This window comes from Eulemur rufifrons, chromosome 8 (assembly GCF_041146395.1).
Source record: "Eulemur rufifrons isolate Redbay chromosome 8, OSU_ERuf_1, whole genome shotgun sequence".
NCBI lineage: Eukaryota > Metazoa > Chordata > Mammalia > Primates > Lemuridae > Eulemur > Eulemur rufifrons.
The window spans coordinates 33,292,870-33,305,740 of record NC_090990.1 but is presented as its reverse complement, the minus strand read 5'-3'; the positions used below and the strand labels follow the sequence as shown (position 1 = coordinate 33,305,740).

Here is a 12,871-nt window from a genome sequence, read left to right as displayed (position 1 = left end):
GAGGCAGCTATAGGCTGCCTCAATTTAACAATTCTGGCACTATGTTATTTTACATGGATTATCTCATTTCATACTAAAAATCCCATGAAGAAAGTCCTATAATTATTTTGATTTTAAAGAAAACAGAGGCTTAACGGCTTAAGAGGCTTTAAAGAGGTTCAATGATTCATCTAGGGTCACATGTATGTGGCAGGACTAGGATGGGGAACACAGGTATACAGCCTGAACTTGTATTTGCTTTTATAAAGTAGAAGGCATTCACAATGGTTTCATTCAAATATATTTCTTGAGTAGGAATGAAAGAAGTACAAATTAATACGAAAACCCACAGGAGTTGTATGAAAATATCATTCATAATGACTTCTAGATTTCTACTTCCAAAAGTGTAAGGTAGCAATATCTACTGAAATCTAAATAAACAACAAAATCTGTTAAAAACTCTTTTAACACTTAAACAAAATAGTCAGCATTCCACCGCCTTGTAGACACATTTCAATTTGTCCCTATCTCATTAAAATTAAGTATTCAAGACAAAAAATTTTTCTTTCAAATAAAGTCCAATATTTTTCCTCTTATATAGTTTGTGCTTTTCATGTTCTAAAAACCTTTGCCTCACCCAAAATCACAAAATTTTTTTCCTGTTTTCCTCTACACATTTTATGATTTAAACTCTTACACTAGTCAATTATCTATTTCAAATTAATTTTTGTATACAGCATGAGGTAAGTATCAAGGTTTATTTTTTCTTCATGTGAATTATTTTAATACCATTTGTTGTAAAAACTACCATTTCCCCATCAAATTACCTTGGCACATTTGTCTACTTCTGGACTTTCCATTCTGTTCCAGTGATCTATAAGTCTATCCTCATACCACTGAATCACAATGACTTTATTATACCCTTTATACGAAGTCATAATGAGATTGAATGATTTCTCCAACTATGGTCTGCTTTTTAATAACTTTAATATTATTTTGGTTATTCTAGGTCATTGGCATTTCAATATAAATTTGAAATTATTTTGTCACTTTCTGAAAAATACTCTGAGTTTTAATTGGGATTACATTACATCTATAGATCAATGGGGAGAATTTACATCTTAATGATGAGTCTTCCAATTAATGAACATGTTATATAATATCTCCCCATTCATTCATTTCTTCTTTAATTTGTCTCAGTAGTGTTTTGTAGTTTTCAATGTACTGGTCTTGAAAATCTTAAAAAACGGTTTCTGAAATTTATCTTTAAGTAGTTCATATTTTTAAACTATTATAAATAGTATTGATTCTTAAGTTTCAATTTCTAATTGTTCATTGTTAATATGGAGAAAAACAATTGATTTCTGCATTTTTTATATACAGATTTTTGTATAAAACACCTACAAGAAAATGAAAATGTGAATCACAGAGAGGAAGAAAATATTCACAAAGCATATATCTAATACATAATTTATATCCAGAATATACAAAGAATTCTTAAAACTCAGTAAGACAAAAAACTCAATTTTTTTAACAGACAACAGATTTAAACAGACAATTCATTATAGAATATATATAAATGGCAAATAAGTACATAAAAAGATGTTCAACATCATTAGTCATTAGGGAAATGAAAATTAAAACCACAGTCAGATACCCCTGCATATCCACTACTACGGCTAAAATGAAAGATGATAATACCTAGTACTGACAAGGATATGAAGCAACTGCTGGTGGAAATGCAAAAATGGTAAAGCCACTTTAACAAATAGGTTGGCAGTTTCTTATAAAGATAAACACACATTTGCCATACATCCCACCAACCTCTTTCCTAGGCATTTACCCAAAAGAAATAAAAGCATATTCCACACAAAAAACTTTACAGAAACTTTCATAGCAGTTCTCTTGATCACAGGCAAAAACTGGAAACAATCCAAATAATCACTCACTAGGGAATTTAAGGATAAACAAAGTCTCATACCCCTGCCAATGGAACATTTTTCAACAATAAAAAGGAACAAACTTCTGATACTCAAAACAACATGGATGAATCTCAGAAGCATTATGCTAAGTGAAAGAAATCAGACACAAAAGACTACATTACTATATAATTCCACTTCCATGAAAATTCTAGAAAAGGCAAAAGCACAGTGACAAAAAGATCAGCAGTTGCCAAGAGCTGGACCTGGGGAGAGAGAAGAGACAACAAAGGGACACAAGAGAACTTTCTGGGGTGACAGAAATATTCTATATTAGGGTTGTTATACATCTGCATCATAATTGTGGTGGTGGTGACACAACTGTATATATCTGTCAAAACTCATCAAATTGAACACTTATAATATGGGTGAATTTTATTCTATGTAAATTTTAGCTCAATAAAGCTGACTGATACATAGATATAGGTATCTCCACCTTTCACAGTAGAAAATGCAAAGCTACAGCTGCAGAAAGGAAGAATGAAAGGGGAAGTGGTTGAGTTTGGAATCTCTTTATAACACCGAAGTAGGTAAAACAAACATCTATGGGTTTTTCTCTTTGAAGTCTTATGTGAAAATGAAGGAAAAATAAGAGTTAAGAATGATAGCATTATTTATCAAATAAAATAAGTTTTTTAAATGATGGGAAAAGGTTCTAAGGGATATCTTGGATTTTTGTTATTTACATTAAATGCATACCCCATATATGTCACCTCAAAATACAGTTCTGAAATATTAAATTAAAAATATAATAATAATCAAAGCCACCATGAGACATCACTTAACACTCACTAGGATGGCAATAATCAGAAAAGTATCGGCAAGGATGCAGTGGAACCAGAACTCTCATATACTGCTGGTGGGAATGTAAAATGGTGCAGCAAACCAAAAGTTTGGTGGTTCTTCCAAAAGTTAAAGAATTAGCATATAACCCAGCAATTCCACTCCCAAGCATATACCCCAAAATACTGGAAACGGGTACTCCTAACAAATACTAGTGCACAAATGTTCAAAGCAGCAACATTCACTTCACAATAGCCAAAAGGTAGAAATAACCCATGTCTATCAACTGAAGAATGAATAAACAAAATGTGGCATACCCATACAATGGAATCTTATTAAGCCATAAAAAGGAATAAAGTATTAATGCATGCTATAGTGTAGAAAAACCTTGAAAACATACTAAATGAAAAGAGCTAGACACAAAAGGTCATATATTGTTTGATTTCATTTATAGGAATAGGTAAATCCATAGAGACAGAAAGCAGATTAGTGGCTGCCAAGGCTGGGATGAGGGTACAATGAAGAATCACTGCTTAATGGGTAGAGGATTTTCTTTTGAAAACGTCTTGAAACTTGATATAGGTGGTGGTTGCACACATTGTGATTGTACTAACTGCCACTAAAATGCACACTTTTAAATAGTTAATTGTACGTTATATGAATCTCACCTCAATTTTAAAAATTCAATAATATTGTGGCACCCAAAACAGCATGTCATATTCAACATGAGAACTGACAGAATGGAATATCATATCCTTTGTTCTATTTAAAAATATTCCTAATTCAGTTTAAGATCACAAAAGTTTATCTTGATAATCATGTTAGAATGCTAAGTTAGAACTCAATTAAAACCTTTCAAGTCTTTTACACTCAAATGACTAAAATTCAGAGTTCAATCCAGTTTTGGGTTTTGGTTTTCAGAGTTTACTTTTCTGTTAAATCTCATTTTGCTGGTTCTTCTTGAACCATCATTTCTGTTTGTAAGGCTCTAACAGAATTTATCATTCAACATGGGGAATTTTGTGCCATCAGCATATGTGGTAAGCATTTCCTCTACACCTTTATCCAAGAAGTAGACAAAAATGATGATTAGGACAAGGACAAGAATAGAGAGGTTTCTGTGGCATTATTTCAGGGTGGTACTAACACATTAAATTAAATCAGCCTTCTTTTGTGGACATACTTCAAACAAGTGTTAATCCAATCAGATGTAACATTTAGCAAATGCTTATCCAAAAATTTCTTTACTCTTTTAATAGGTAATTCTACATTATTTACTATGTACAAGATACAATGCTACACGTAGACTAGGAACACAATGATAGACTTACTCCTTGGAAATGATCATTTCTATAAAGGCAATGTCTGCCAAAGAAATAATCTCAAAAGTATATCGGGAGAATTTGTCAAACCCTACCAATTAAAAGATTCTTGGGATTTACAGCAATACCAGTATTCAGTCAATATTCAGGAAAGTTCACTGGGTAGGCCAACCACAGTACAACTTATTTGACTCCAACAATCCAGTCTCAGAGAAAAAGTATCCAAACCTAACCCTTCCATTACTGGTCCCTGTCTCTACTTCCTCATTCCCCATTTGGTAATCTCAATGAAAACTCATTCATTCAATAACCATTTTTTATTTACTATACAATAATTGCTGTAAGAAGCTATGGAAATATTTTAAGCAAGTAAATGGCCAAACATTGGTGCCCGATAAATATTAACCAATGAAAAAATTGAAAGATAAAAGGAAGAAGAATAGGTATGATCAGATTTGGTTTGGGGGAGGGTTTTTTGTTTGTTTGTTTTTTTAGAGACGGGGTCTTGCTGTGACCCAGGCTGGAGTACAATGGCACAATCAGCTCACTGCGACCTCAAACTCCTGGGCTCAAGTGATCCTCCTGCCTCAGCCTCCTAAGTAGCTGGAACTACAGGCATGCACCACCACATCCAGCTATTTTTTTTTTAAGAGATGGGGTCTCAGGCCAGGCGCGGTGGCTCACGCCTGTAATCCTAGCACTCTGGGAGGCCAAGGCGGGTGGATCTCTCGAGGTCAGGAGTTCGAGACCAGCCTGAGCAAGAGCGAGACCCCGTCTCTACTAAAAATAGAAAGAAATTATCTGGCCAACTAAAATATATATATACAAAAAATTAGCCGGGCATGGTGGCACATGCCTGTAGTCCCAGCTACTCGGGAGGCTGAGGCAGTAGGATCCCTTAAGTCCAGGAGTTTGAGGTTGCTGTGAGCTAGGCTGACGCCACGGCACTCACTCTAGCCTGGGCAACAAAGTGAGACTCTGTCTCAAAAAAAAAAAAAAAGAGATGGGGTCTCACTGTGCTGCCCAGCTGGTCTTGAACTACTAGCCTCAAGCAATGTTCCCACCTCAGCCCCCAAAATGCTAGGATTACAGGTGTGAGGCACTGTGCCCAGCCCACGTTTGTGTTTTGAAAGAACAGACGGTGTAGAGAATGGCCTGAAAAGAAAGAAGACTGAACACACTATCAACAGTCATGAGACCACTGCAATCATTTAAGTAAGTGATTGCAAATGTGGCTTAGAGTAAGCAATGTCTGTGGTGACAAAAAGTAGACCACCTAGTGATGCTGAGAGCTAGGGCTCACTGGGTGATTGGACAGGGAGAGGAATAAGGGAGAAAGAAGAGTAAACAAGGACTTCCAGGTCCCTGGCTTTGCACTATTGGGTAGGTGATAGCATTATTTAACAAGTCAGGGACTGACCAAGAAAGAACTGGTTTGGGGGGGATGAAAAGGCAGAATAGCCAAGTGGGATGAGTCTTAGGCATGGTGATATATTCGAGTGGATTTATGTCAGAGAACTTGAAGGCAAAGACCAAAGCTGCAGATACTAGTTAACAAACTAATGAGAAAAAGCAGGAATTAACCTCATTTTACAAAGGAGAAAAACAGAGACTCAAATAAGTTTAGTCTTAATTAAATTCAAATAGCAGGTATCAGATAGATCTTAGTCTTCTGGACTTCTAATCCAGGAGTCTTTCTCTATGCCACTTTTAACAATAGATTTTAACTGTATATAATTTTTTAAAAAGGAAGAATAATAATAACTTATCTTGGACAAGATGCCATCCAAATTTTTCCTCCATCACTAGGAACATGTAATAAAATAATTGTAAGATTTTTTTTTTTTTTTTTAAGAGACGGGGCTTCGCTCTGTCACTCAGAATGGAGTGCAATGGCACAATCATAGCTCACTATGACCTCGAACTCCTGGGCTCAAGCAATCCTCCCGCCTCAGTCTCCCAAGTAGCTAGGACTACAGGTGCACACCACCATGCCTGGCTAATTTTTTATTTTTATTTTTTAGAATGAGGTCTGGCTCTGTCGCCCAGGCTGCAGTACAATGACAAAATCATAGCTCACTGCAGCCTTGAATTCCTAGGCTCAAGCGATCCACCTGTCTCAGTCCCCCAAAGTAGCTGGGACTACAAGCTCGTGCAACTACACCTAGCTAAGTTTTCATACTTTTTGTAGAGATGAGGTCTTGCTATGTTCCAGGCTGTTCTCAAACTCCTGGCCTCAAGAAATCCTCCTGCCCCAGGCTCCCAAGTAGCTGAGACTACAAGGTACAAGCCACCGTGCCTGGCATGATTGTATGTATAATCCTCTCTGGTTGAGTCTAATCTCTAGCAAGTTATCTCCCCAGTAATTATAGTCTGCATAATTCTTATATTTTTAGTTACTTTTGAATTCATAATCAACAGAATATTTCTTTAAATGTTAGGTTTTATTATTTTAAAATTGGGTGTTTTGTTATGTATAAATCTTGTTGATTCAAAAGTCCTTTGGAAGTATACTATGCCACATTCTCAATCTCTTAAGATTAGTTATTATAATTCGTATTTTTTTAAAAAAATAAGGATGCTTGCAATTAAGCAGCCAAGATTGGTCAGTAGAGACAGGCCAATCCTCTTGCAAGACAATGGTCAACCACATGCCACAAAAACAACGCTGCTCAAATTACAGAAGTTGAACTTGGAAACTCTCTGTCATCTACTGTATTCACCAGACCTTGCACCAGCTGACTACCACTTCTTCCAGGCTTTGGACCACTTCTTGCAAGGAAAAATATTCAATTCTCAACAAGCTGTGAAAAACGCCTTTTGCGATTTCATTGCCACTTCCTCTCCAGGCTTCTTTGCTGCTGGCATAAGCAAGCTACCATTAAGATGGCAAAACTGGGCCGGGCGCGGTGGCTCACGCCTGTAATCCTAGCACTCTGGGAGGCCGAGGCAGGTGGATCGCTCAAGGTCAGGAGTTCGAGACCAGCCTGAGCAAGAGCGAGACCCCCGTCTCTACTAAAAATAGAAAGAAATTATCTGGCCAACTAAAAATATATATAGAAAAAATTAGCCGGGCATGGTGGCACATGCCTGTAGTCCCAGCTACCCGGGAGGCTGAGGCAGTAGGATCGCTTAAGCCCAGGAGTTTGAGGTTGCTGTGAGCGAGGCTGACGCCATGGCACTCACTCTAGCCCGGGCAACAAAGCGACACTCGTCTCAAAAAAAAAAAAAAAAAAAAAAAGATGGCAAAACTGTGTTGATAGCTTAGGCGCATATGTTGATTAATTGTACTGCTTGTTTGAGATATAATAAACTTTTAATTTGAAAATATTTCATATTTAATGACCTAATATATATAGTCATGAACCCAAAGGGAAAACATTCTAAAGATTTTTCAGAAATGTCACAGCCAAAAGCAGGGGTGACATCAAGGTTTATTCCAGTATGGGTAGTCAAAGCAGGAAAAAGCATGCAATACCAACTAGCAAATGTGCCACTAAAATAACCAACTGGAAATCTTTGGGCAGGAGAATGGAAAGAGAAGAACTAGCTTGAGTTTACATTAGTTAAGTAAATAGCTCAAGAAAGAAAAGCAGGGCCGGGCGCGGTGGCTCACGCCTGTAATCCTAGCACTCTGGGAGGCCGAGGCGGGTGGATCGCTCAAGGTCAGGAGTTCGAGACCAGCCTGAGCAAGAGCGAGACCCCGTCTCTACTAAAAATAGAAAGACATTATATGGACAACTAAAATATATATAGAAAAAATTAGCCGGGCATGGTGGCGCATGCCTGTAGTCCCAGCTACTCGGGAGGCTGAGGCAGTAGGATCGCTTAAGCCCAGGAGTTTGAGGTTGCTGTGAGCTAGGCTGACGCCACGGCACTCACTCTAGCCAGGGCAACAAAGTGACACTCTGTCTCCAAAAAAAAAAAAAAAAAAGAAAGAAAAGCAGAAGAGAAAACAAAAAGTAGAATCCTGGGAGAAGAGAAGTAATTGGATTCAGGTCTAAAGAAACAATTCTTTTACAAATTTATAATAAACAAATATTCAATTTTTAAAATCGGCAAAAATTTGAACAGACATTTCTTCAAAGAAAACACACAAATATCCAGTAAGCACATGAAAGATATTCAGTATCATGAGTCATTACAGAAATGTATATTAAAGCCATAAGATGCCACTTCACACCCACCAGGATAGATAAAATCAAAAAGACAAGTGTTGCCAAGGATGTAGAGAAATCAAAGTTCCTCAAACACTGAGTTATCATACAACCCAGCAATTCTACTACCAGATATATACCCAAGATAAATGAAAACTTATGTCCATATAAAAATGTGTACATGGATATTTATAGCAGCATTATTCATAATACCCAAAGGGCAAAAACAACTCAAATGTCCACCAACAGGTAAACAAAATGTGATATATCCATACAACAAAATATTATTTCTTAAGCAACAAAGGAATACAAGCTGCAATACGGATGAACCTTGAAAACATCATGCTAAGTGAAAGAAGCAGTCACAAAAGGCCACATGTGATTCAATTTACATGAAAAATATAGAATACACAAATCCATGGAGGAAAGTAGATTAGTGGTTGCCCTGGGCTGGGGGGATGGGAGGGTAAGGAGGTGACAGATAAAGGGTATGAGGTTTCTTTCTAAAGTAATGAAAATGTCCTAAAATTGACTACAGTGATTGCTGCACATATCTGTGAAATACAGCAAAAATCACTGAATTTTTAAGTAGGTGAATTGTATCATATGTGACTTATATCCCAATAAGTTGTTAATTAAAAAAAATAATAAATAGCCTCACTTGGCTCAGGCCAGGATGCCAATAACCTCAGCCCAGGAATCCCTTCTGTAACACACACCTTAAAATGAAAGCTTGGTGGCAGTAGTTCTCAAAACGGTGCATGCTGCAATCAGGTATAACACTTTTAAAAAATACAGATGCCTGCGACTAACCCCAGACCTCTGGATCAAAATCCCTATGAGGGTACACGCACTTGTATTTTTTTTTGAAATTCCACAAGTTAAAAAGGAGCGTGGTGGGCTTTAATAGACATGTTGGAACCAAATTGGAAAATGTGAATATGGTCCTTCCTTATATTAGATGCTACTACTAAAATGATGTTAAACTTCTTAGATCTGATAACATATTATAGTTATTTAGGAGACTGTCCTCTATCTTAGAAGAAATAGTTAAGGATGAAGCATCATAATTAGTCTGTGACTTGCTTTAAAATGCTTCAGGGGGAAAAATATTAATACATACATGCAGATAAATATGGAAAAATGTTTACAAATTGGTCAATCTAGGTAAAGCTTATATGAGTGTTAATTGTACCATCCTTTCAATGTTTCTGTTAGTTCGAAATTTTCAAAATAAAAAGTTGGGGAGGGAGGAAGTTCCACAAGTGATCCCGATTCTTTCCATGGCCTAGGAGTCACAAACTTCAGGTATTATCAGGAAATCCTTTGATCTAAAAATCTGCTTCCACCTACTGCTACATTCCCAAACCCCCGGGGCCACAGGTGGTACCAGTCCATGGCCTGTTAAGAAGCAGGCAGTGAATCACCACCTGAGCTCTGCCTACTCCATCCCACACCACACCACCCCCTTGTCCGTCAGTGGAAAAATTGTCTTCCATGAAACTTAGGAACGGAGCCACACAGCAGGCAGACCAGCGAGCGAAGCTTCATCTGCATCTACAGCCACTACGGCCACTCCCCAGCTCCCCATCACTCCCTCGCATCATCACCTAAGTTCTGCTGCCTCACAACCCCACCCACAGAAAAACTGTTTTCCATGAAACCAGTCCCTGGAGCTGAAAAGGTTGGGGACCGCTGACTACTGCATGAATACACTACATGAATATTCCCCCATCCCCACTACTCAGGACGAACAAACTGACAAAGCTCTCTACTCCATATATGTTGACCCAAAAGGCTTATGATCCAAAGTATAGATGAGATTCTATTTTAATGGGAACAAGTTTCTATTATTATACCCTGCAAATTATTTCTGTTATTGTACCCTGCAAATTACTAGTGTGCCCTGTCCCAAGGATAGGGGGAAGAATGTGAGACCAACAGAAAGTCAGTGGGTGCATTAGGTATACAGGCAGGACCACTGAGGGTGAAAGGGTACAATATGCAATAACAGGCAGAAAACAATCTGCCCAGACTATACAGCTTAACCTTTGTAGGGCCCTGCCTATCATACAAAGCTTAGACAAAGAAAAGGCTCATTTTTATATATATGTATAAAATATGCCAAACATATTCCCTATCCTCATTTATTAAATATGTATACCACAGAGCTGTACGCCAAAGCAAGAGAACTTCACAAGATTTAGAATCATTTCCATAAAAAGAAAATTCTTTCCCAGGAAATGTATTCATTAAAGTTAAAACCATATTGAATCTTTCCCTTGATTCTCACTACATAATTAGTACCAGTGACAGTGACAGCATGGCACAGCAAACAGAATATATTAATACTAAATTAAAATTTCATTCTTAGCTGGGTGTGGTGGCATGTGCCTATAAACCCAGCTACTCAGGAGGCTGAGGCAGGAGAATTGCTTGAGCCCAGGAGTTCAGGGCCAACGTGGGCAATATGATAAGACCCCTTTTCAAAATAAATTAATGTCACTCTAGTTCTATACTTCACTTTAGGAAATTAAATTCTCCAAATCCTAAAAAGGAAGAACAATAGGTGTGGCAATGACAAATGACAATCAAGGATTTGTTCTGGCCAGGCACGGTGGCTCACATCTGTAATCCTAGCACTCTGGGAGGCCGAGGCGGGAGGATCGCTCGAGGTCAGGAGTTCGAGACCAGCCTGAGCAAGAGTGAGAAACCCCCCCCCACCCCCGTCTCTACTAAAAATAGAAGGAAATTAGCTGGACAACTAAAAATATATAGAAAAAATTAGCCGGGCATGGTGGCACATGCCTGTAGTCCCAGCTACTCAGGAGGCTGAGGCAGAAGGATTGCTTAAGCCTAGGAGTTTGAGGTTGCTGTGAGCTATGCTAATGCCACGGCACTCTAGGCCAGGAAACAGAGCAAGACTCTGTCTCCGAGAGAAAAAAAAAAAGGATTTGTTCATAAAGCAAGTCACCATCATTACTAACACTTACCAAGCCAGCTGTAAGAGAAGGTGCAGACTGCCCAAGGGACTGGTTTCTCATTCGAACCAGGTTGGATGCTTCTCCTGAAGACTGCCAAGTCACCTGTCCCACACTGCTATGTACACTGCTGGACAAAGGGAGCAGCTGCTTACCTTCAAACACAAGGTTTAGAAAATATACATGTAATTATTTATTGATAAACGGAAAACTACAAATACAATATCAAGTGCATAAAATCGTACTGACACAAAGTGAAGTTCCTCCACATTCACTTTAGAGTCTATAGTCCTTTAAAAGTTCCAGCTGTCTTGGTGATGAGGAGAATTGCAAGTGGAATATTGAAATGAATTAACTATTTTAACCATGCCAGCCTCCCACCCTGACACCCAACTTAGCAGTGTAAGAGTTTTCCAATCCCTCCAGCCTTAGTTTCTCACCAACTTAAGGCAAAACGAGTGGTACTGACAAGTACCATTCCCAGACAAGTTTGGCCCTTAGATTTCCACAACGGAAACAATGAATCTACACTGTTCTCACCAGACTCCATGTGCTCGCTCCAGGTTTACTGACTGCCTTAATCTCACTGAAAGACCATATGAGAGAGTCACTTACAAAGACTGAATGTGGAGAACTGCAATCACTTTTTTTTTTTTTATCATTTACCATTTTTATTTCATTACGCAGAAACATACATTCACCATGGGCTGTGATGCAGGTGACAGTGTAATGGAGAATATATCTTTTTGAAGGCTATTTATAACTAAACACTAAGCAGTTTTAATTACAGTGGAAATTCTCTATAGTTTAAGGCTTGCCTCTGAACTAGGTTGTAAATAGGGACTAGATTTAGAAATAATGCAATCACGTTCTGAGGTCCAAGTCCCATTTCTCCCCTTTCTTCATGCCATTTTTTACACGGTTGCTAGTGAGCTAACCAAAATAAATATGGTCATGTCATTCCCTTCCTTAAAAACCTGTGATGTCCTTTAATATTTTGAAATTTTTTAAAAAATTTAAAAAAGAAACCTCTGATGGCTCCCCACTGTTTAAAGAATTAAGCCAAACACTTTAGATTTCTAAAAAGACTCTCCATAAATCCAGATTATCTTTCGGGCCTCACCTCCTTCCACTGTTTTCTACAGTCATTCACTCACTCAACTTCAATATTATGCTTTGCACTTTCACGTGGCTTTATCATGACCACCCAATTCTTGAAAATTCTTCCTGTGCCTGAAAATCTTAGTCATGGAAATACCCACTATAGTAAAGATGTGAGGGAAAGGACTTTGGGGTGCTTTTGCTGCAAACAAAATATAATACAACTCATCTGAACAGCAGGTAAGCAAAACTCAATGTAGAAGAAAACTACGACATAGAAAAAGTAAAGGTTAAGAAAGACTTCAATTTGATGTGATGCATGTTTTGGTACTCGAATTTTTTATAACTAGCATATTTTATTTTTTTAATCAAAAAAAGCAATATATTTTAAAAAATCTAATTATCTTTTAAGCCTCCACTCAAATATTCCCTTTACTGAGAGGTAGAAGTCTTTCCATAAAACCCTCAATAATAATAATGATGATGATGATGACGATGATTCTCTACGCACAATTTCCGTAAGTCCAGAGTAGAACCTGCCTGTCTTTTTTCCTTCATTTTGCAAATGT

At 37.7% G+C, this 12,871-nt stretch overlaps 1 protein-coding gene across 2 annotated transcripts in view; it reads right to left on the bottom strand.

The window, feature by feature from the left end:
• Positions 1-12,871, bottom strand: part of MAST2 (microtubule associated serine/threonine kinase 2) — a 196,910-nt gene that overhangs the window by 162,807 nt on the left and 21,232 nt on the right. For both annotated transcript variants that reach the window (XM_069479909.1, XM_069479908.1), the window contains exon 3: positions 11,214-11,356. In XM_069479909.1, the coding sequence (XP_069336010.1) occupies positions 11,214-11,356 (143 nt within the window). The remainder of the gene's footprint in view (positions 1-11,213; positions 11,357-12,871) is intronic.